Source organism: Vipera berus (genome assembly GCF_964194415.1).
Source record: "Vipera berus genome assembly, chromosome: 6".
Lineage (NCBI taxonomy): Eukaryota > Metazoa > Chordata > Lepidosauria > Squamata > Viperidae > Vipera > Vipera berus.
The window spans coordinates 82,228,449-82,252,742 of NC_138208.1; the positions used below are offsets into that span (position 1 = coordinate 82,228,449).

Sequence of the window (24,294 nt, forward strand, 5' to 3'; positions counted from 1 at the left end):
CGGTTCCATTACCACAGGTTTTACATCTGTATTTATAAAAATCTGAATAAGGGTGTAGGTATGTTCAAAAATGTAAGGAAAGCAGTTTCTTTTGCCAACGTGACTTTGTAGCCAGGAAGCAGCAGATGATAGCAGTCACCAATATGTGGCCTGTTTTCACCAACCAGGTTTTTTCTCTCTCTCTCCTGGCTCTCTGGCCTGTCTTCCCACGTGCATAGATGTGCAGGTTATCCCCAAAAACTATTTTCTTAATCTACGATCACAGGCTCATCTTCCTCTTTATTAGCCGTAAGTTTGACTTTTTTTGCTTTAACGTGATCCTTTGAAGGAGAGTCTCCTTCCTGGTTTAGGGATGTAAACTTCATTTTCTTTCCTGGGGTCCTTGGACTGGATAGTTGGGAAAATTTCGCCTGTTGATGAAGCCATTTTTAACAGATTAAAGCAAACGCAAACTTGACAGGGGTGGTGCTTTTCCTGAGTCTTCTCCCTGAAAGTTTTGGTGGCCCATAAAAAAGGCAATATTTCGCTTTTCTCTTGAGTTATGTCATAGGGACGGAAAAGGCATTGCTTTGATTAGGCCAGGGGTAGGCAACCTTGGCTCTTTTATGACTCGTGGACTGCAACTCCCAGAATTCCTGAGCCAGCATAGGGAAACTATGGCCTCTTCATGACTTGTGGACTTCAACTCCCAGAATTCCTGAGCCAGCCATGCTGAGGGGAAAGGGAGAGGTTTCCATGCTGAGCCATGCTGGCTCAGGAATTCTGGGAGTTGAAGTCCAGGAGTCATAAAAGAGACGAGGTTGCCTACCCCGGACCTAGTCTTTCAAAGGAGAGGACCTGCTTCCACATCAGAATGGAACTTCTATCCAGAAATGTACTAACTTGAAATCTTCCAAATATGTCCTTTCCTTTATTGTTAAAATCTGAATTTAGCATACCCAGCAACTTTCTCTCTCCTCTCTCTCTCTCTCTCGTCTCCGCTCAGGATATCCTGAGCTTTCTTTCCTCCTTTTTCTTTCCTTCTGCCTGATCTACGCCTGCCGCGCCCAAAACTGGCGGCAGCTGTCCGAGCTTCCCTCTCCCTGGACAGGCTCCCGCAAAGCCTTTCAGCCAGCCCTGCTACACACGCACTCAGGGTGGGGGGAAAAAGGAGAGTATAGGGTAGAATTTTCAAACAGGCAGTTCTTGCTACAAGTTGACTGGCACAAGGAAAACTACAGCCACCTCAAAATGCAAATCGCATTGAATTCTGTTACCCTTGGAAGATTCAAGACTAACAGAGTGTCTTGGGAAATCAAATCGAAGCAGAAGCAGCTGCCTGTTCCGGAATTCAAAATTACCCCCTCGCTATTCCTGGAAAGGCAGCAGAGCTACGAGTCTTTTCAATTTGTCTCTACCATCTAACAGGTATAAATCACGCAAAGATATGAATAGTTAACATCCTAATGCACTTCTCTATAAGGTAAAGGTAAAGGTTCCCCCGCACATGCGTGCTAGTTGTTTCCAACTCTAGGGGCTCATCCGTTTCAAAGCCGAAGAGCCAGCGCTTGTCTGAGGATGTCTCCGTGGTCATGTGGCCGGCATGACTAGACACCAAAGGCGCACGGAACGCTGTTACCTTCCCACCGTAGTGGTCCCTATTTTTCTACTTGCATTTTTACGTGCTTTCGAACTGCTAGGTTGGCAGAAGCTGGGACGAGTAACAGGCGCTCACTCTGCTACGCGGCACTCGGGATTCGACCCGCCAAACTGCCGATCTTCTGATCGACAAGCTCAGCGTCCTAACCCACTGAGCCACCGCGTCTTCTCTATAGTGAAGATTAGTAACTCTGAAGTATACCACAACCAGAATTACTGGATAATGCCATTAAAAAATAAGAGGGGGGAAAAAACAACAGTCTCACCTTAGCAGTTTTATTTGTGCCCACTATCCCTTGCATAGTGATAACATGAGCCTTATCTTTCAGAAGGTTAGCTCTGGGTCCTATTTTCACATAGGATATTGTGGCAAAGGCTGTAAAGCTGAAGTCTTCCCTGGAAGACAAAAGTCTTTTGTTAACTGAAAGGAAGGATTTAGGCAGGTTTACAGGACATGCACTAAGACAGGGGTAGGCAACCTTGGCTCTTTTATGACTCGTGGACTTCAACTCCCAGAATTCCTCAGCCAGCCACGCTGAGGGGAAAGGGAGAGGTTTCCATGCTGAGCCATGTTGGCTCAGGAATTCTGGGAGTTGAAGTCCACCAGTCATAAAACAGCCAAGGTTGCCTACCCCTGCACTAAGATTAGGCACCAACTGCTAAAACCAGCAATTGGTGAAAAAGGTACAAGCACTGTGGTGATGAAGAATGCATGTGGGTTGCACGGGAAAGGGCAGGTTTTAAAAAGCCGTCGGACTTACTTCAGATACTGTTGCAGAATCAAATGGGCAACGATTCTCTCCAGTACCCCACGGGGAAGTTTGGGAGCAGCAATCTCCAATCCCAGTTTGGAGAGACCTTTCCCTAGCCAAGCATCGATCAATTTCAGAGGAGTGAATTTCTCCTTCCTTTGGTCCACTTGCTTTAGAATCGTGATGAGTTCCCTGCAGTGCTCCGCCACGTCCATCTTCTCCAGTGCTGAGAGGAGAGAATTAGCACACATGAGCAAATATTATTGCCAAGGAAAGCAAGGAAGATAAAAAGCAGTGATTGGATTCAGTTTCTGCTCTACACATGGGACCTTTTGGGTAATCAACTCCCATGTTTCTACGTACGTGGAAAACAAAAAAATGAAAAGGACAAAAAATCAGGGATCCACCCAGCAGAGTGGTCCAAACAAATCTGGAAATACAGGTTCTCTTTGTCGACAGGCCAAATCCCTCTAATTTCTCATACAGTGATCAGCTGCATCAAAGAGGCTCTAGGGCAGGGGTCCCCAACCCCAGGTCCGTGGACCAGTACCGGGCTGCAGCATGCCAGCGACTGGTCCACACAAACAAGCAAAGCCCCATCCGCGGGATGCAGACAGGACACAAAACCACGCCCCCTCCAGTCCGTGGAAAAACCTCTCTCCACAGAACCGGTCCCTGGTACCCAAAAGGCTGGGGACCTCTGCTCTAGGGACCATGGATTCAGGGCTTCAGACTATGCATCCCTAATTCAAATCCTGCCTGCCAAAGAAAGTCTATCAGTAACATCCTAAATGTTCACCTCCACAAACCAGTCACGTAATTGCTGGTAAACACTTTAAACTGTACTCCGAGGAAAAGAAATGGTAACCAAAAGGCTATTTTTTTTTTAGATTTTAACACAGCTGGAGGATGCAAGTTACAGAAATATCTGCTATTCCCTGAGGCGCCCAGGATTCTAAATATTCCTTCAGATTCCTGAATATTATTATATTATTTTCTATGGATGAAAATAGTTCCTCTTAATCTTCTCAATCTCAGCTACGAAGAGAGCTGCTTTCAGATTCAAGGATACAGAGTCCTCAAATTACCACCATCACAATTGAGACCAGAATTTTGGTTGCTGAGTGGTCAGTTGTTCAGTGAGTCACGCCCAGTTTTCCACCTTTTCTGCCATGGTTGTTAAGGAAAAACATTTAAGCGAATGATGTGGCTGTTACGTGAATCTGGCTTCCTTCGTTGACTTTGCTTGGGCAGGTCACAAATGGCATTCACATGATTCCGGGATTATTATTATTATTATTTATTAAATTTATATGCCGCCCTTCTCCCTAAGGACTCAGGGCGGCTCACAACAATAAAAAAATTAAAAAACATAGAAATTAAAGATTAAAAAAGAATTAAACAATAAATAAAGAAATAAACAGCTACAGCTGTTGTCAATACACACCGGCTGCCAAGCATACAGTTTGATCATGGGGAATGCAGTGGCGGCCGTAAGTGCAAGAAAAGGCTGTAACTAACTTTTTTTTTTAGTAATGTCGTATCTTTGAACTAAGCAAATGCTTGTAAGTCGAGGACCACTTCTATTTTAGATAGAAACTGTAAAAAAAATTCTGCCTGTGCATATTTGTGTACCAAGCCTCATCCTGCAGAAGATCTGGGGGGGGAAAAAACCCTGAAAAATCACCAGATTTTTTTTAAAAAAAAACACATTCCCCCTCCCCCACATGACAATGGACAATACAATTTAATCTGAACAAAAATACTGTGACTCAAGTATGGAATATCTCCAAGAAATAGCATTTGTTCCCAAGCTACTGAAACAAAGGATTCTGGGAAGACTCTACTGATGGCTAATCTAGAACAAAACAGAATTAACAGAGTTGGAAGAGACTTTGGAGGTCTTCTAGCCCAACCCCCTGCTCAGGCAGGAAGCCCATTTCAGACAAATAAGTTTTAAAAAATTACTGGTGTTGGAGCATTCACAATTTCTGGAGACGAGTTGTTGCACTGAGTAATTGTTCTGTTAGGAAAACGAGAGTTGAACGAGTAAGGAATGTGAGATGCTTTCTAATTCCAATTCTGGTATCTTAGGAACTCAGAGGCAAAAAAGAACCATAAAAAAGGGGTTAACTAAACTCATAAACCCCTTGCTCAATTCTCAGACAGGCAGATTTCCAAAGTGATAGAAAAGCTGATTAGGAAGATACCGCAGAAGTACTCCAGACATTAGGAGTTTTAGTTTAGCGATTAAATCTCAAGAAATTACAGATTAGCGAAGGCATTTGATATAACCAGTTTACAACTTGGGAAAGAACGGTGTTACCTGAGATTATCACATGAATCTCTTATTATTTGTGAGATATGAGTAAGTAAATATTAGACTGGGAAGAGTATAAAAAGATAACTGGTGCCTAAGATATTTCTGCTATCCTCTCTCATTTGCATGTGATTCAAACAAATCGTATTACGCAAATGCCTTAAAAAGCCCTGACAGAGAAATACTTACTCATTTGATTTGTGAACGTAGGCTATGCTACGCTAACTTTTTATCAGCAGGAAAGTTTGACAATATTCTTAACAATCTCTAATTGTGCTTGGTGAACCGTTACACTCATGGCTGAACTAAAGCAGAGATATACAAAAGGATTTCGGAATCTGGAACAATGACTCACGACCAGCTTATGCCTATGCAAATTATCACTTTCATCTTCAAGCTGTTATTAATTCCACTTTGGGAAAAACCAATTTTGTAGCGATTCTCTTCGCTGGGTTTTCTTTTTCCTGCTCTCCCACTTACTCTCTTCTTGGCAGCAGTTATCGCACATTTTATTACAACTGGCAGAATCCCAGGCCTCATCAAAGTGATGAGCTATTTGGACCCGGCGGCATCTGCAACAGAAATACCAGTCAGAAGCAATCAATCGGTCGATACAAGCAACCATCTACAGTCTACAGATAGTCTTTGACTTATAAGCAATCACTTGAGCAACTGTTTGAAGTGATGGCCTGCCTGAAAAAGATTGACTTCAAGCCCAGATCTGAAGTTCTGATAGTCAGCACCTACCCTGGAGTCACATGACCACACACTTTTGACAGTTCAGCAACATGGCGACATTTAAGGCCATTTGTCACACGACTGCGTTGTACAATGGTTTTTGCCAAAAACTCACACTTATTTCCGGTTTTCGGCCAAACTGTACCGTAGCAAACAATGGGTTGGCTTAAGATACTGCAAAAAAAGTCATAAAATCGGATCGGTCATACTGAGGGACTCCTCTGTAATCGTAACTCAAAGACTATCTGTACCAATCTTTAGAGCCGTGTTTCTGAACCTTTTTAAGCAGTCTGAACTTCAGCTCCCAGAATCCCCTAGCCAGCATGCTAAGGCATAATTGTTATGACCATCGAAGGGATATAAATTTAAAGAGAAACCAATATGGAGGGCAGGTACAAATTCAAGTAAAGCAGTATTAAAAGCACTACATTTCCTGCCAGCCAGCCAACCTGGTTACTTTTTTAATAAAACAACAGAACGTCTATAACTGAATCAATTCTATATCACCAGCAGCATTTGGATAGTACGGAGAGTCCTTGATTTACGGCCAGTGACTTAACGATAGTTTGAAGTTACAATGGTCCAAAAAAAGGGACTTAGTGTTCGTTTTTGGGAGTTCTGACAGCTGCCCCTCCCCCGAGGGCCAGTGGACTGCATTTGGGGCACTTGGCAACCGGCTCACATTTACAGCCGCTTGCAGTGTCCCACAGCCACCTGACTTTATTTACCAGACTTCTGCTGGAAATTGGTCTTTACTTTTAGTTCCCAGCAAAAACTGCCCTTCGGCATATGTTGGGTTCGCTTAACAACTGCTGCCTTCACGTTACACCGCCGCATTTACTTAACCACCAGCGCAAAAAAAAAAAAAAGGCGTAAAATCAGGTCTGGTCATGTGGTGACCACAGCTTTACGACTGTCGTGATTTACAACCAAAATTCTGGGCTCAATCACGGTCGTAGGTCAAGGACTACCTGTAATTGCAACACAAGGAACATCTGTCAGTCCCACGCGTGAAAAAAAACAACAAAAAAACTACTTGCCTTCCCATATCGTGACAGTAGGAAACCATGCCATACAGTTTCTGTTGCCCCACGTTTTCCATCACCACCATAGTGCTGATTCTGAATATGTCACCAAAGCCATAATACAAGATGCAATCAGCTCTCTGGTCATCCCGACCTGGAATGAGTTTTTTTTAAAAAAAAACATATATACATATACATACACACACACACACACACACACACGCTTTCACCCGCAGCTAAGAAACACACATATTATCCTGTTTGGTGGACATGTGATAAAGTAAAGAATTCTTGGGAAAAGATACATACCTGGCTAGAAACGATGTTAGGAGAACATGTTGATTTTAAACCTGAACTTTTTTTATTAGGTATAATGCCAAAAAAGACTAACAAACAAAGCTTATACTTGACTTGGCGGCAAGAATTATATTTGCGCAACACTGGAAAAATGGAAGGAATACCATCACATGAAGAAATAATTTTAAAAAGATACTAGAATGTGCAGAGATGGACAGACTATGAGACTGAAAGAAAAAGAAGAAACGGACTATTATCAAATTTGGGATTTGTTTTACCATTGGCTGGAGGAAAGGATTAGGAATTAAACATGTATTAGCATGTAAACTCAGACAGCACGTTGGTTGAAAAACTATCATTGTATGTATGGAAAAAAATTGTGTGTGTGTGTATGTACATACACACACACACATATATACATATACACACACACATACACACACACACACAGAAAAGAAACACTAATTTCTCCCCAGAATATGTCCTCACTTAAGTATACCTGCACGTCCACTCTCTTGGTAGTAATTTTCCATGGATTTACTCATGGAATGATGTATGACGAATCTCACGTCTGGCTTATCGATTCCCATGCCAAAAGCAACCGTGGCCACCACAACCTGAAACATAAAAGACAAATGGAAATCAGGACTAAGTCATCCCAGCTGAATGGAAAAATTTCTGTATCACAGACTCCACCTGGATTTCGTTGGCACACCACCGCTTGTGAACTCTGCTCTTATCTTTGGGCTCCATATTTGCATGGTAAGTACCTGCTTTAATCCCCAGTTTTTGTAAACTCATAGTAACTTGCTCAGCATCTTTCTGGGAAAAGCAGTAGATAATTCCTGTATCAACAAAATGAGTAAGACTCTTTAACATAATAGAATATAGGCAAAAGAGAGAGTTATTTAACCCATTTAGACTAGCGGTATTCAGCAGGGATAGGCATGTTCCGTGTGTAATCATTCGGCGAACAGAGCAGTTGATATTGGGTGATTTATGCTTGAACTGAAACATGCATAAGGGCTGTTTTATTCCTGATATTGGCCAAATGTTGGCTGTTCCTGGGAGAAGGATTTCCTTTGGAGGGAGGCTTAAAAAGGTAAAAGGTAAAGATTCCCCCACACATGCGTGCTACTCGTTTCCGACTCTCGGGGCCGGTGCTCATCTCCATTTCAAAGCCGAAGAGTCAGCGCTTGACCGAGGACGTCTCCATGGTCATGTGGCCGGCATGACTAGACGCCAAAGGCGCACGGAACGCTGTTACCTTCCCACCGTAGTGGTCCCTATTTTTCTACTTGCATTTTTACGTGCTTTCGAACTGCTAGGTTGGCAGAAGCAAGGAGGATTAACAGGCGCTCACTGTTACGCAGCACTCGGGATTCGACCCGCCAAACTGCCAACCTTCTGATCGACAAGCTCAGCGTCCTAACCCACTGAGCCACCGCGTTCCTAAAGGAGGGAGGCTTAATAGCAGGAAAAAGCAAAGGTTTAGGGGCAAGAGTGTCAAACTGGAGCGTCGCAGGCTGGACGTATCATGCACAGGCCACCCTCATCCCGGCTCTACAAAGGCAAAAAAGTCACACGATGCGATCGAGTTTGACACCCGTGGTTTAGGGGTTCTCTTGATCATGATGGCAGTAGATGAGGAGGAGGAGGAGGGGAGGGAAGGATGAAAACATAAGATAAGAGGCAAGCAGGTCAGTGGGATTTCAATAGAATATTTGTAGCTCAGGGTTGAACTGTGGGGTCCTCGGTACTTTCTGAGCTTTGGTAGTTTTCTTGAAGACGTTTCATTACCCAACTAGGTAACATCATCAGTATTAGTAGAGAATGAGGTTTCCTCTCATTTTATCAAATACTGGCTTGCCCTGTCTTGGTGATTCCTCGATTGGGTTATTTACCGTTAAGCTATTTGGCAGTTCTTTAATTGAGTGTTGTTTGCTTCTTAACTGTTAAGTCTACTGTTAAGTCTTCGTGCTAATCTGTGCTCATCTGGTTGTTGTCGAGAAGGTGTTTTGGTCTGATTATTTATTTATTTATTTAAATTTATATGCTTCCCTTCTCCCTGAGGACTCAGGGCGGCTCACAACAATAAAAATTAAAAAACATAGGATGAAAAGTTTTTAAAAAGAATTAAACAATAAATACATTAATTACGTGACAATTTAAAAAAACCTGATAAAAACCTAATTAAAAACCGTAGTCAGTCCAGACCCGCTTGTTGGAACAACCAAGTCTTCAGGTCACGGCAGAAGGACCGAAGGTCAGGGGTCATCCGCAGCTCCGGGGGTAATTCGTTCCAGAGGGTCGGCGCGCCCACAGAGAAGGCTCTCCCCCTGGGGGTCGCCAGCCAGCATTGCCTGGCCGACGGCACACTGAGGAGGCCGACTCTGTGGGAGCGAACCGGGCGATGGGATGTTGACAATGGCAGCAGGTGGTCTGGCAAGTACCCCGGGCCTAAGCCTCTTTGGCTTTTTGATTGTCTCTTTTGAAAAGCATGTAGGTGTTGTTTATGTCTATGTCCCTGTCAATGGCAAGTATGCCTGAGTGCCAGGCTTTCAGGAATTCTCTAGCAGTGGGATTTGCTATGATGGAACACTGGTGGTGGCAGCCGATGGGAGAGAAAGCCCTAGGAAAGGAGTAGGCAACCTTGGCTCTTTTCTGACTCGTGGACTTCAACTCCCAGAATTCCTGAGCCAGCACAGCTGGGAGTTGAAGTCCACGAGTCAGAAAAGAGCCAAAGTTGCTTACCCCTGCCCTACGAAGATGGAAGGGGCAGCATTCCCTTACTTGTCCTTTAAAACCAATCCACATTGCTTAAGTTTTGTTTCAGCCAAAACCCAGAACACACACATACACACACACACAAATCCACAGCAAGTTCTTAAGAAAGCAATGTGGTGGTTTTTTTTGTTAGATTCAAAACAATACACATTCTCTATTTTGAACACGTCCTCAGTACTCAAATAGGGTGTGGGAAGAGGCTAACAATGGTGATCTTTTAGAGATGCTAACATATTCTCGGAAAGGATTCTTTAGACTGTTCACCTGAAAGGCCTTTGTATCTTCCATTGATGAGCTTCACAATATCCTCAATGCAATTCTGAGCAGACGATGGCTTCTGACGAACCTAAAATGATTTCAAAACTTTTTCAAAAGGCATTCAAAAATCCCTTCACGTCAGCTAAGCCTTGCATACATTTAAAATGAAAAACAGTCTCTCAGTATGGAATGCTGAGGCCATCTGTTCTAAGTCAGTATTTTTTCAGCTTTGGCAACTAAGATGGGTGGACTTCAACTCCCAGAATTCTCCACCCAGTGGGCTGGCTTTAGAATCCTGGGAATTAAAGTCCACAAAATTTGAAGTTGCCAAAAATCTAAAACACTGTTCTAAGTAAATATCAGCAATGAAAGCACAAGGAAGGACAAATTAGTGATTCCCAGATTTGAGTTCCAGCAATCCTGGACACTTTTCCAGAAGATATAGAGGCAAATGAGGATCTATTTCAGTAATTTGAAATGGGGTGGGGAAACTAATGTAGCAGAAGTACCTCGTAGTAGAGATTGGGTCGGTTGAAGGACGCTGTGAAGGTGATGCATTTTGGCACACAGAGGATGTTCTGCGCATCACGCAGCACATGTCCCGTTGCAGTTGCAGTCAATCCAATCAATGGCGCATTGGGAAACTGCCGTTTCAAGATCCCAAGCAACTTGTAATCTGGATGTGTAAGAGAAGAGCAGATGATGCATTACATCACACTGATTGTGGGCCAAGTTGAGTGTAGAGATTTAAGGCACAAAGCTAGAAATCAGGAGATTGTGAGTTCATGTCTTGCCTCAGGCACGAAAGCCAGCTGGTTGACTTTGGCCAGTCCCTCTCAGTCAGCCCTAGGAAGAAGAAAGTGCTGTGATTCCTCGCCAGCCAGTGGATCCAGCAGCTGAGTCTGAGGAATCTGAGGAGGAGGAGGAGGGGCCTGGAGTGACATTAGAGTCAGAGGAAGGCTCTGAGGAGCTCCAAGACTTGCAGTCGGATGAGGAGCCTGGCCCCTCTACTCGCGCTCAGGCTGAGACACAGCTGTGCTGGGAGCCTGAGTTGCACAGTGATGAAGAACAGCTGGGACAAATCCATGATGCACGAAAGCGCAGGCAAGAGAAGCGAGGAGGACAGAGGAATGCAATGGGGCGGCTCCAAAGGCAAAGGAGAAGGCATTAGGAAGCCACGCTTTGGCTGAATTATAAAAGGAAAGGTGTGGGAGGTGCTGGTTGCCAAAGGCAACCGTTTGTGTCGAGGATCGAGTTTCTGTGGACTGTGTTTGTTTGCCTTGAACATTGACTCAGGTCTGTGAGAATAAAAGGGGTTGTTTTTTTCTTGCGGTTCCTGCCTGTTTCTTGGAAGAGGGGTTTCTCCTTGTGAGCATAACAAGGACTCACGTAGGCTGGGACAGAACAGAAAGCAATGGAAAAGCATTTCTGAAAATGTTGCCAACATTTTTCTTTTGAGTGGAAAATCGCCCTACCACTAACTTAAGATAAAAAGTGTAGGATAATGTGGACAGGGGAAGAACAGCAATTCATTTGCTAGCAGAGAAAAAAAAATAGCAATTCTTCCTCTTTGGATTAAGTTTCTCCTGGGTAGATATACCAGGTCTGAAGTCATGTCCCCACTGGCTACAGCAATGGACTTCGTCTACGGCAATCCGGGTCAGCTGTCCTGTTTGGTAAGCTTTTTCTAGCTTTGACATAAACATCTTGCTTTTTGCTATCTTCTCTGGAGTCACATAAAGAAGCTTCAGCTGCGAGTTGCGAGACAGCATTTCAGCATGAACCCACTTCACGTGTTCCTGAGGGGGGGGGAAGAAAAGAAGATTGTTCAAGTCAGTTAGAAAATGGCAAGACCTGACTCAGTACGGATTAGTTTGTCGCACATTTTGGTACAAAGCCGCCTCAAACATTTGCAAAAATTGTTTTCTAATGTTTTACCTTGCAGTTCTTCCCGAGGTGCGGAAAACTGGACAAAGGAGCATCATGCATCTCACTATGTATTGGCAATGTGCTAAAACAGTGTTTTTTCAAACTTGGCAACTTTTAAGATGGGCAGACCTCAACTCCCAGTGTTCCTCAGGCAGCATGGATTGAAATCCACCCCCTAAAGTTGTTTGAAACACACTGTGTTAAACAGCAATCCAAATATTCATCCAAGTAGGATAAATGCTGTTCTGCTTCCCCCACCACCAAAAATACCTAATTTAAGTATCTATTTCAGAGAAGTGGTCCTTCATTCCAACAATCGTCAACACCACTTACAATTGGCCATGCTGGCTGAGGAGTTTGGGACCATTACAATGCATAATAGTTATTTGTTCCACTTTCCTGCTTTATCCAGGAGCTCTCTCCATTACCCATATGCAAGGAATCATTGATATAAATCATCCCTTTTACAACCAGTCCTCAATTTGTGCTTATTAGTCCCATAATTGCGACTGGAGTTTTCTAAGTTGTTGGGGTTTTAAGCTGAGTTGGACCCAACTTGGCTACCATTTTTATAATGTTCACTAAGAAAACCACTATGATTGTTAACCAAAGTCTTGGCCGTGAACCAAATGCTGCAGTTTAAAGTGTGAACCCATTCTTCCAAGCAGGTGTTTCTTGCTGGAAATCTGCAAAAAAAGCTCACACATTGCAACCGTGTGACTGCAGGATACTGCAACTGTAGTAAATGTGAACTGCTTGCCAAGCACCCGCATTGTGATCACTTGATCATGGGAGTGATATGATGTTATTGATGCGAGGACTGGACATTTTTCAGCACTGTTGTAACTTTGAACGGTTGCCAAATAGATAGTCGCAAGTTGAGAACAACCTGCATAAAGCTTATTTACAGTTCACACTTTCAGCACTAACCATTCCAAATCAAAACCCAAAGGAGAAGATGCACTTTTCACCTCTGGATTCTCGATTATCTGGGACACTAAGGCCACAGAAATAAATTCTGATTTGCCTGCCAGATAAAGAGAGATCTTATTTCCAAGTTGGAATTTTGCAATTAAGTCTATGAAGATTCTCAATCATCCAAATCATGGTTGTCCCAAAGGTGCATTTCCAAAAGGCAACTGAACTTTTCTTCCCCCCCCCCCTTGAAAATGTTTCACTTCTCGTTCAAGAAGCTTCTTCAATGCTGAAGAACTGAAGTGAAACGTTTTCAAGGGGGGGGGGAAATCAAAGTCCAGGTGCCTTTTGGAAAAGCACCTTTGGCTTTTCAATTAAGTGTTAAATCCAATGCTGTCTGTTGTAGCATCAACATGTAGATCTTTTTCAATAATATTCTTTTTTCTATGCCGCTTTAGTGGCAAGACTCATTCTAATCAGCACAATTGCTCTGATTCACTTAGAGCTGCTGTTTTCAAAAACCAACATCTCTGGTAAGTAGTCATCTTGGCACCTTGCCATACCTTGCTACTGGAAGCATTCAGTAAAGTTGCTGATATACCTAGCTGTTCCAACATCATTAGCTGATCCTCCATAAGGGAGATGAGAGGACAGATCACAAGTGTGAAGCCTGGAACAAAAAAAAATTGTACGAATTAGTCACTGGAAAAATGCATTTTCTTTGTTGGCACATTTTCATTTAACAAAAAAAAATGTAATGCTGCAGAAGGAAAGCTGAGGGGTCCTTGATGCTGCCTAAGTTTGGTGGGTTTTTTGCAGACATTTCATTACCCAAACTAGGTAACATCATCAGTGCTAACAAGGAGTGCGCTTTGCTGTGTTTATATTTTAATGGCTTGTTGCACTAGAATTGCTTAACACAGGGGTCTTCAAACTTGGCCCTTTTATGACTCGTGGACTTCCAGAATTCCTCAGCCAGCTGGCTGACGAATTCTGGGAGTTGAAGTCCACGAGTCATAAAAGGCCCAGGTTTGAAGACCCCTGGCTTAACACCTATCCTATCAGCAGATGGAAGTTAATTATTTGGAAAGAAAATATTTTATGTTTGTCCTAGGTTGTCTGAAGAGCTATAGGTTGGGAAAGGCTTTTAAGAACATTATACAGTATGAATCCATTACTTCTTACTGACTTCAGCCAACAACAGTTGCTTGAGTTACAAAGCCCAGGTACTTACCAGGAGAGCCCTCTGCTGGCAACTGATAACATAGGCTCTTTCCCCCTCCAGTAGGCATGACAAGGAATACATCTCTGCCAGCCATTGTTGCATTAATTGCCTCCAGCTGCAAGGGCCTAAATGTCTGGAGGCCAAAACTCTTTTGTAACAGGTCCCTAATATTTGTGGACCACGGAAAGTCTGTGAAAAGAACATTTTAAAAAGAACTTTGAGGTTCGTTGGAGTATAGAAAGACAGTTAAAGGGCTTTTTCTGCAAAGGGACAACAATGAACCAAATTTTATAAGTTTTCCATTTTCTAAGTCAAAAATAAGGGACACGGTGGCTCAGTGGGTTAGGATGCTGAGCTTGTCGATCAGAAGGTCGGCAGTTTGGCGGGTCGAATCCTGAGTGCCGCGTAACAGAACGCCTGTTACTTGTCCCAGCTTCTGCCAACCTAGCAGTTCGAAAGCACGTAAAAATGCAAGTAGAAAAATAGGGACCACTCCGGTGGGAAGGTAACAGCGTTCCGTGCGCCTTTGGCATTTAGTCATGCCGGCCACATGACCACGGAGACGTCCTTGGACAAGTGCTGGCTCTTCAGCTTTGAAACGGAGATGAGCACCGGCCCCTAGAGTTGGAAACGACTAGCACGCATGTGCGGGGGAACCTTTACCTTTACCTTAAGTCAAAAATACCGTACTGAGACCACTCAGTTGGAAAACCTCAACCAGAGAAGATGATGCAGAACTACCTGCTTTTCCACCTCCATTTTTCTCTCTTTTACAACCATCAAACTCACTGTGCAACAGAAACAAGAATGAAGAGCCAGCATGCTCTTTCTGAAAAACCATTCTGAAGTCAACTATGAAGTCAAGTGAACTACGGCCAACTTCTTTTGAACTAAATGAACATCAAACTGGTGGTTATTTGTGTGTCAAAATGTCACGACAGCTTAATATAGCAGTGAAGAATCTTCCCCAAATTTAAATTCACTGAAGCAACAAGAGAAGGAACTATGCATGAAGTATGATTATGGACATCATGCAGTAAAGGAACTATGCTGCTTTCACCTCATTTGATTGAAAAAAACAGATGTACATAAAATTAACAGCCGTTGCACTTTAAGAGCAGTGATTATCTTTTGGATATTGAATGTAATGTTGATTAGGTCACTGTTTTGACTTAAATGGCAACATGAAAGATTCTGACCTTCTTTGTTCCAGTCCTCAGTTGCCGATTCAGTCTCTTTGCTGCTCCCGCTTTCTGCGTCGGAAAACTGTCTTATTTTCTTCTTCAAGACGGTCTTCTTTTGAATTAGTTGTTGCTGATGTTCAAGAAGTTCTTGAATCTGGATTTCCAATGCTTGCAGTTCATCGTCAACAGAAACCAGCTCCTCCTGCAGCACTGAAGTAGGGGAAAAATTGCAACATTTTTCCCCCCATTTGGCGGGAAATTAATACTCCCTGGATACAATACAAGGAATTATCATTCTTTCTCTTATGCTTGCTCCAATCAAGCCTCTAAAGTAGCTCTAAAGACATGCTTCATTGTGACTAAACTTATCAATCATGATATCTGGTATTTATTTATTTTATTGATTTATTTGATTTATATACCGCCCTTCTCCCGAAGGACTCAGGGCGGTGTACAGGGCAATAAAAATAAGAATACAGGATACAAGATTTAAAGTTAAATGTCTGTGCCCAATGTAGTAAGTTAGTTAAAAACAATGTTAAAACCCCAAACCCATCAGACCAGGCCGGCTTGTTCGAATAGATAAGTTTTTAGATCACGCCGGAAGGAGCCAAGGTCTGGGGCCATCCGTAGTTCAGCCGGTAAGCGGTTCCAAAGGACTGGTGCGCCCACCGAGAACGCTCTCCCCCTGGGGGTCTTGGCCTCTTCTCTCCAAACTAAAGGCTAATTTAGCCCAAATCCAGAAGATCTATAAAACATGTCCACTGCACAGTCATGGCATTTCCATTTCTCTTCTGAATAATATATATATATATATATATATATATATATATATATATATATATATATATATGTATATATATATGTATATATATATATATATATATATATATATATATATATATATCCTGTTGTATTAAAGTATTTTAGAAGCACGAGTTACCTGAAAGAGTGGTTGACATCGCCTTTAAAGTGCTTACTAACAAATATAGATCAAAGCAATGCTCCACCAGTTTCTTCCTGGAAAAAAAATACGTTTTTCAAAAACAGGCTGATTGAATGACTTCACGAAGATACCCTTGACTGACTTTTTTAAAAAAGAGGTGTCTACAGATGACAGGAGGGTGGTCAGCAATATATCAACAAGTGTCCGAGTTCAAAATGTTTATAGTGTTTTGAGAACCGAACTGTCGTTTGAGAGAAATCGTCTATTTTGTCTTTAAAAATTATCTCCAAGGATAACACACTACCTAAGATTTACATAGGAGAACAAGATTTCTGTCAGTGCTGGAAAGAACCAAAATACTACTCCAGCACAGAATAGTTATACTGGATTATTTATTTTTATTTATTTCTTAAATTTATTTGCTTTATTTTATCTCCTTTTGAAGCAACTCCGGGCAGCTTACAGCCCTTAAAAGCATTAAAGCCATAAGATAAATGTGCTTAATATGATAAAAATGGAGTTAAGATCCAAAATAAAATTATAGTTAAAAGATGGTGAGGTGAGGGAGGGAGCAGGATGCGTAGGACGGGAAGTGGGGTTGTCTCTTAATTCATCAACCACCACCAGTGTGTTGCTTCCCCATTGGAGTCCCAAGCCATCCAGCAGAGCCAGATCTTCAGGCCTTTGGAGGAGATGGATAGATTATATTCAGAATAAATATGGGACTAAAAAGTTCCATTTAGCTTATGAGTAGATTTTAGATTATTAATTTTAGTATTAGTATTAATTTTTGTTTAAGTTATGTTTTTAATAATTTGAATGTATCAATGTTAAAGGAGAGTTAAAGCACATTATGAATTTGGTTAATTTTATAATGGATAATTTTAGTTAAAATATATCTATGACCCTGTATTCAGCTCTGGGAAGTGGGGGGGAGGGGGTGGTTTGGGGCAGGTGGGTTTTGGGGATATGTATTGTAAAAAATTTTTGTAAAACTCTTTAATAAAAAAAAAGATGGTGAGGTGAGGGAGGGAGCAGGATGCGTAGGACGGGAAGTGGGGTTGACTCTTAATTCATCAACCACCTCCAGTGTGTTGCTTCCCCAATGGGGTCCCAAGCCATCCGGCAGAGGCAGATCTTCAGGCCTTTACAAAAGGTCAGAAGGTGGGAGTTGATCTCGCCTCAGGGGGAAAAATTATGATCGCCATGTACAGGTAGCCCTCAACTTATGACCACAACTGAGCCCAACATTTAAATTGCTAAGCAAGGAAGTGAGTTTTGCCCCATTTTACAACTTTTTGCCACAGATGTTAAGTGAATCAGGCAGTCATTTAGACAAATCTGGCTTCCCCCATCAACTCTGCTTGTCGGAAACCAGCTGGGAAGGTTACAAATAGTGACGACGTGGCCCCACAACAGGGCAATTGCCATAAATACATGCCAGTTACCAAGCTCCCAAATTTTGATCACGTGACCGTGGGGATAGTGCAACAGTAGCAAGTCATTTTTTTCAGTGCTGTTGTAATTTCAAATGGTCACTAAACAAATGGTTGTTAGCTGAGGACTACTATTATTCTATGCTAAAACAACCCCTTCATGGATTACTGCCTTGTCGTGGCGAAGGGGCTTGCGTAATTCAATGAAGCTATGAGCTATGCCGTGCAGGGCCACCCAAGACGGACAGGTCATAGCAGAGAGTTCTGACAAAACGTGATCCACTGGAGAAGGAAATGGCAAACCACTCCAGTATCTTTGCCATGAAAACCCTATGGACAGTACCAAAAGGCAAAACGATATGACGCTGGAAGATGAGCCCCTCAGGTCGGAAGGCGTCCAATATGCTACTGGGGAAGAGCAGAGGGCTAGTACTAGTAGCGCCAGAAAGAATGAAGCGACTGGGCCAAAGCCGAAAGGACGCTCAGCTGTGGATATGTCTGGTGGTGAAAGGAAAGTCCGATGCTGTAAAGATTTTTTCTCCATAGGAACCTGGAATGTAAGATCCATGAATCAAGGCAAGCTGGACGTGGTCAAACAAGAGATGACAAGACTGAACATCGACATCTTAGGTATCAGCGAACTAAAATGGACAGGAATGGGTGAATTTAATTCAGATGACCATCAGGTATACTACTGCGGGCAAGAATCCCTCAGAAGAAATGGAGTAGCCTTCATAGTCAATAAAAGAGTAGGAAAAGCAATACTGGGATACAATCCTCAAAATGACAGAATGATCTCAGTTCGAATCCAAGGCAAACCATTCAATATCACAGTAGTCCAAGTCTATGCCCCAACCACCGGTGCTGAAGAGGATGAAATTGACCGGTTCTATGAAGCCCTACAGCACCTTATAGAACTAACACCAAAAAATGATGTCCTTATCATCATGGGGGATTGGAATGCTAAAGTAGGAAGCCAAAAGATAACCGGAATAACAGGCAAGTTTGGCCTTGGAGTACAAAATGAAGCAGGGCACAGGCTGATAGAATTTTGTCAAGAGAATACGATGGTCATAGCAAACACTCTTTTCCAACAACCCAAGAGACGGCTCTACACATGGACATCACCAGACGGTCAACACAGAAATCAGATTGACTATATGCTCTGCAGCCAAAGATGGAGAAGCTCTATACAGTCAGTAAAAACAAGACCAGGAGCTGACTGTGGCTCAGACCATGAGCTTCTTGTTGCAAAGTTTAGGCTTAAACTGAAGAAAGTAAGGAAAAGCACCAGGCCAGTCAGGTATGAATTAAATCATATCCCCGTTGAATATACAGTAGAGGTGACAAATAGATTTAAGGAATTAGATCTGATAGACAGGGTGCCTGAAGAACTATGGACAGAGGTTCGCAACATTGTACAAGAGGTAGCAACCAAAACCATCCCAAAGAAAAAGAAATGCAAGAAAGCAAAATGGCTGTCTGAGGAAGCTTTGCAAATAGCTGAGGAAAGGAGGGAAGCAAAAGGCAAGGGAGAAAAAGAAAGATACGCCCAATTGAATGCAGAATTCCAGAGAATAGCTAGAAGAGATAAGAATGCCTTCTTAAATGAACAGTGCAAAGAAATAGAAGAAAACAATAGAATAGGGAGGACCAGAGATCTTTTCAAGAAAATTGGAGAGATGAAGGGAACGTTCAATGCAAAAATGGGCATGATAAAGGACCAAAATGGCAGGGATCTAACAGAGGCAGAAGAGATTAAGAAGAGATGGCAAAATTACACAGAAGAACTATACAAGAATGAGCTTAATGTCCCTGATAATCACAATGAGGTGGTCACTGACCTCGAGCCAGACATCCTAGAATGTGAAGTGAAGTGGGCCTTAGAAAAGCTGAGCAACAACAAAGCTAGTGGAGGTGACAGTATTCCAGCTGAGCTATTCAAAATCTTAAAAGACGATGCAGTAAAAGTGCTACACTCAATTTGCCAGCAAATTTGGAAAACTCAACAGTGGCCACAGGATTGGAAAAGATCAGTTTACATTCCAATTCCAAAGAAAGGCAGTGCCAAAGAATGTTCAAACTATCGCACCATTGCACTCATTTCTCATGCTAGTAAAGTTATGCTTAAAATCCTACAAGCTAGACTCCAGCAGTATGTGGATCGAGAACTACCAGAAGTACAGGCAGGATTTCGAAGAGGCAGAGGAACTAGAGATCAAATAGCCAACATATGCTGGATCATGGAGAAAGCTAGAGAGTTCCAGAAAAACATCTACTTCTGCTTCATTGACTATGCTAAAGCCTTTGATTGTGTGGATCATAACAAACTGTGGCAAGTTCTTAAAGAGATGGGAGTACCAGAACATCTTATTTGTCTCTTGAGAAACCTATATGCGGGCCAAGAAGCAACAGTGAGAACTGGACACGGAACCACTGATTGGTTCCAAATTGGGAAAGGAGTCCGGCAAGGCTGTATACTGTCGCCTTGCCTATTTAACTTATATGCAGAGCACATCATGAGAAAGGCAGGGCTAGATGAATCAAAAGTTGGAATTAAGATTGCTGGAAGAAATATCAACAACCTAAGATATGCAGATGATACCACTCTAATGGCAGAAAGTGAAGAGGAACTGAAGAGTCTCTTGTTGCGAGTGAAGAAGGAGAGTGCAAAACTTGGGTTGAAACTAAACATTAAGAAAACCAAGATCATGGCATCCGGCCCTCTCAATTCCTGGCAAATAGATGGGGAAGAAATGGAGGTAGTGACAGATTTTATTTTCCTGGGCTCCAAGATCACTGCAGATGGGGACTGTAGTCAAGAAATTAAAAGACGCTTGCTCCTGGGGAGGAAAGCCATGGCAAATCTAGACAGCACACTAAAAAGCAGAGACATCACCCTGTCAACAAAAGTGCGTATAGTCAAGGCTATGGTCTTCCCAGTTGCAATGTATGGCAGTGAAAGTTGGACCATAAGAAAGGCTGAACGCAAAAGAATTGAGGCCTTTGAACTCTGGTGCTGGAGAAGACTCCTGCGAGTCCCTTGGACTGCAAGGCGATCAAACCGGTCAGTCCTAGAGGAGATCAACCCTGACTGCTCTTTAGAAGGCCAGATCCTGAAGCTAAAACTCAAATACTTTGGCCACCTAATGAGGAGGAAGGACTCACTGGAGAAGAGTCTAATGCTGGGAAAGATTGAGGGCAATAGAAGAAGGGGACGACAGAGAATGAGGTGGCTGGATGGAGTCACTGAAGCAGTAGGCGTGAGCTTAAATGGACTCCAGAAGATGGTAGAGGACAGGAAAGCCTGGAGGAACATTGTCCATAGGGTCGCGATGGGTCGGACACGACTTCGCAACTAACAACAACAACAACAAAACAGGATGAATGAAGTGCCAATGTTGGACCATATTTGTGTTTAAACTCTGTTCAACGGGCATAGTATCCTGAGTTCCACTTACAACTCATTAAATCCAGCAGGTTGACAGACATCATGTAATCATTAAGATCTCCAACATGCCACTGGTCCTCAGGAAGGAATACCTTTCACTCTGCCCTGAACTCTGTGGAAAAGAGCAATAATAATTACTATATGGCTTTTTTCATTTTAAAGGCAGCTTACTTTTTTCTTAATCTACAGATTTTAAACTAAAAACAAAGACTATGGTGCAAAGACTGTAAGGAAACATTCAAAAGGTAAAGAAACGCAATACCTTTTATAAGGTAAGGCCCAATTCAGAAATCCTAAAATAGCAACCAAGCTTACAGTTTTTCCTGAAATATGCACTCACCTGAATATCAGGCCGAGCAAGAGAAATTTAAAAATTTGGCATGCTGTCAACACTGGAAGACTGATGGTTTGATTGGATTAAACTCTTTTATGAGCGATGCAGGTTTCAATTTTTTTTTAGTACTGTTGGGACAAAACCAGATGTAAAAGATAATTCCCAGATCTATTTTCTTTCTTTCATGTAATCTATTGTGGCCGCTAGAGGGCAGCATACAGTCTGTTCAGTTCATCTTTTTGGCTCAACTTGGGGAGTTGAATTCCACACCTCTTCAAGTTGCCAAGGTGAAGAAACGCTGCTATGGATCTTTTTTTAAGGGGGAGGGGGAACCTTCGAGTCAGCGTTGACTCCTGGCAACTGCCTGGACAAGTCCCTGAAGTTTTCCCAGCAAGATTTCAGAAGTGATTTGCCATTGCCTACTTCCTAGGACTGAGAGTGACTCAGAAAGCATCAAAACAAAGACAAGCCGATGTAAAGAAGGAAATAACAAAGATGCAGCCACCAGTACGTCGCAAAACAAAAGCCTTTCTTTAAGAAATCTTTTTTTAAAAAAATCTCTAGATTGAAGAGACGACTTGCATATGAGTTTGCCCTAATATTGTATTCATCGGAGGAATTTCATCAGATCCCCGTCTTCTGAAGTTTCTTGCATTGCCTTCCAAAAACAAAGTTCACCTAATTTATACAACTGGTTTTTTCAGCACCATATTAAAGGCTTCTTTAAACCATGCTATCGTGTCAGATTTGTTCCAGATAATTTCACATGCAGAAGCTCCTTCGCCAACATTAGTTTTCTAGGTTGATGGGGAGGGAAAAAAAAAAGATGAAGTACTGTGTGAATTCCCCACTCTGTCCATGCTCTATAGTGGATCAGCTCAGATGTAAATTTGGCATTTGAATAAGAGCAGCAAAGCTCAGAACAGCTACACCTATGGAATTTCTGTTTATGACCTAGTCCAGGGGTAGGCAACCTCGGCTTTTATGACTCATGGACTTCAACTCCCAGAATTCCTGAGCCAGCTTGGCTGGCTCAGGAATTCTGGGAGTTGAAGTCCATGAGTCATAAAAGAGCCGAGGTTGCCTACCCCTGACCTAGTCTTTCAAAGGAGAGGACCTGCTTCCACATCAGAATGGAACTTCTATCCAGAAATGTACTAACTTGAAATCTCAACCTGGTTTTTTTTTTTTGGCAGCACCAGTGCTAACGAGGAGTTTGCTTCCAATTATGGAAAGCAAGCAGTTTTTCATGGATTTTAAACTGAACCTCAGTGGGTTAGGATGCTGAGCTTGTCGATCAGAAAGTCAGCAGTTTGGCGGGTCAAATCCCGAGTGCCGCGTAACAGAGTGAGCGCCTGTTACTCGTCCCAGCTTCCGCCAGCCTAGCAGTTCGAAAGCACGTAAAAATGAAAGTCGAAAAATAGGGACCACTACAGTGGGAAGGTAACAGCGTTCCGTGCGCCTTTGGCGTCTAGTCATGCCGGCCACATGACCACGGAAGATGTCCTCGGACAAGCGCTGGCTCTTCAGCTTTGAAAGGGAGATGAGCATCGGTCCCTAGAGTTGGAAACGACTAGCACACATGTGCGAGGGAACCTTTACCTTTAGTTTACCAAATATCCTGTAAAAATAAAAAATAAAAATAAAAACCCAGCCTTGCCCTCATGGCTCACAGTATCACTGCCAAAGCTTTCAGAGAACCTTTAGGACTGGAGTTTTTAGGTAAGATAGATCTGCCTTGAACAATCACACCTTTCTGTCATAATGAGTCATCCTATCAGTCTCTCATTACATGATAACAGCTTTGCTGGCTGAAGAATTCTGGGACTTGAAGTCCACAAGTCTTAAAGTTGCCAAGGTGCCTTGTTGTTGTTGTTAGCTGCAAAGTCGTGTCCGACCCATCGCGACCCTATGGACAACGTTCCTCCAGGCGTTCCTGTCGTCTACCATCTTCCTGAGTCCATTTAAGCTCACGCCTACTGCTTCAGTAACTCCATCCAGCCACCTCATTCTCTGTCGTCCCCTTCTTCTCTTGCCCTCAACCTTTCCCAGCATTAGGCTCTTCTCCAGTGAGTCCTTCCTTCTCATTAGGTGGCCAAAGTATTTGAGTTTCAGCTTCAGGATCTGGCCTTCTAAAGAGCAGGCAGAGTTGATCTCCTCTAGGACCGACCGGTTTGATCGCCTTGCAGTCCGAGGGACTCGCAGGAGTCTTCTCCAGCACCAGAGTTCAAAGGCCTCCATTCTTTGGCGCTCAGCCTTTCTTATGGTCCATCTTTCACTGCCATACATTGCAACTGGGAAGACCATAGCCTTGACTATACCCACTTTTGTTGGCAGGGTGATGTCTCTGCTTTTTAGTGTGCTGTCTAGATTTGCCATGGCTTTCCTCCCCAGGAGCAAGCGTCTTTTAATTTCTTGGCTGCAGTCCCCATCTGCAGTGATCTTGGAGCCCAGGAAAATAGTCTCATAAGACAGAAATGTCAAACACAAGGCCCGGGGGCCGGATCTGACCCGCGAAGTGGTTTCATGTGGCCCGCGAAGCCATCCTGGAAACAGTGAGGGAACGGCCCCCACTGCCTTGGCCCTGGCCCAGAGACCCTCCTCCTGCCAGAGACCCTCAGATCTGTCCCACTCCTGCCCAGGCCCCCATAGGCACCCTTGATGCGAACGATGTAGAGCTGGCCACGCCCACCCAGTAGGCCATACACACTCTAGCCACGCCCACCCAGTAGGCCACGCCCACCCTGGCCATACCCACCTGGCCCCTTGAGGGCAACCGAAGTGCTGATGCGGCCCTCAATGAAATTGAGTTTGACACCCCTGTCATAAGACTATAAAAGAGCGGGAAAACAACACCTGGGGGAGGGGGGGAAAGAGCATTGCAGGATTGTAATAATCTCCCATTCTCACAGACTCCACACATAACGTCCCTCCCGAAGCGGCCCTGGGCCTCGACCTAACGCCCGCACCTTCCCCTTCCCCTTCCCTTTCCCAAAATGACGAACCTCTTTCTCTCTCTCTCTCTCTGGCTTTCCCGTCCTCCCCGCTCAAGAAAGCCC

At 43.3% G+C, this 24,294-nt stretch overlaps 1 protein-coding gene across 4 annotated transcripts; it reads right to left on the reverse strand.

Annotated features, from left to right (window-relative positions):
• Window positions 1-172: 172 nt before the first annotated feature.
• RECQL (RecQ like helicase) lies at window positions 173-24,291 on the reverse strand. 4 transcript variants are annotated; one of them, XM_081330568.1, is made up of 16 exons: window positions 24,241-24,291; window positions 20,912-21,013; window positions 16,012-16,088; window positions 15,084-15,278; window positions 13,894-14,073; window positions 13,223-13,329; window positions 11,416-11,614; window positions 10,325-10,491; window positions 9,822-9,903; window positions 7,467-7,615; window positions 7,270-7,387; window positions 6,489-6,627; window positions 5,191-5,282; window positions 2,400-2,616; window positions 1,905-2,034; window positions 173-410 (listed from the first exon to the last, which is right to left on the reverse strand). In XM_081330568.1, the coding sequence occupies exons 3-16, from the start codon at window positions 16,028-16,030 to the stop codon at window positions 249-251; spliced, it is 1,956 nt and encodes a 651-aa protein (XP_081186694.1). In that variant the 5' UTR covers window positions 16,031-16,088; window positions 20,912-21,013; window positions 24,241-24,291; the 3' UTR covers window positions 173-248. The 4 variants fall into 4 exon arrangements, with proteins under 4 accessions (XP_081186694.1, XP_081186696.1, XP_081186695.1 ...); XM_081330570.1 differs by lacking the exon at window positions 24,241-24,291 and adding an exon at window positions 23,561-23,616; XM_081330569.1 differs by lacking the exon at window positions 24,241-24,291 and adding an exon at window positions 21,242-21,913.
• Window positions 24,292-24,294: the final 3 nt, after the last annotated feature.

What these genes read in the sequence shown, in the direction of transcription:
- RECQL (XM_081330568.1), bottom strand. An exon ending in TAACTGCTGCCAAGAAGAGA is followed by an intron (nt 2,617 to 5,190) that starts GTAAGTGGGAGA and finishes CTCTCCTCTCAG; the next exon opens with CACTGGAGAAGATGGACGTG. An exon ending in GCACAAATAAAACTGCTAAG is followed by an intron (nt 411 to 1,904) that starts GTGAGACTGTTG and finishes CTTCATCAACAG; the next exon opens with GCGAAATTTTCCCAACTATC.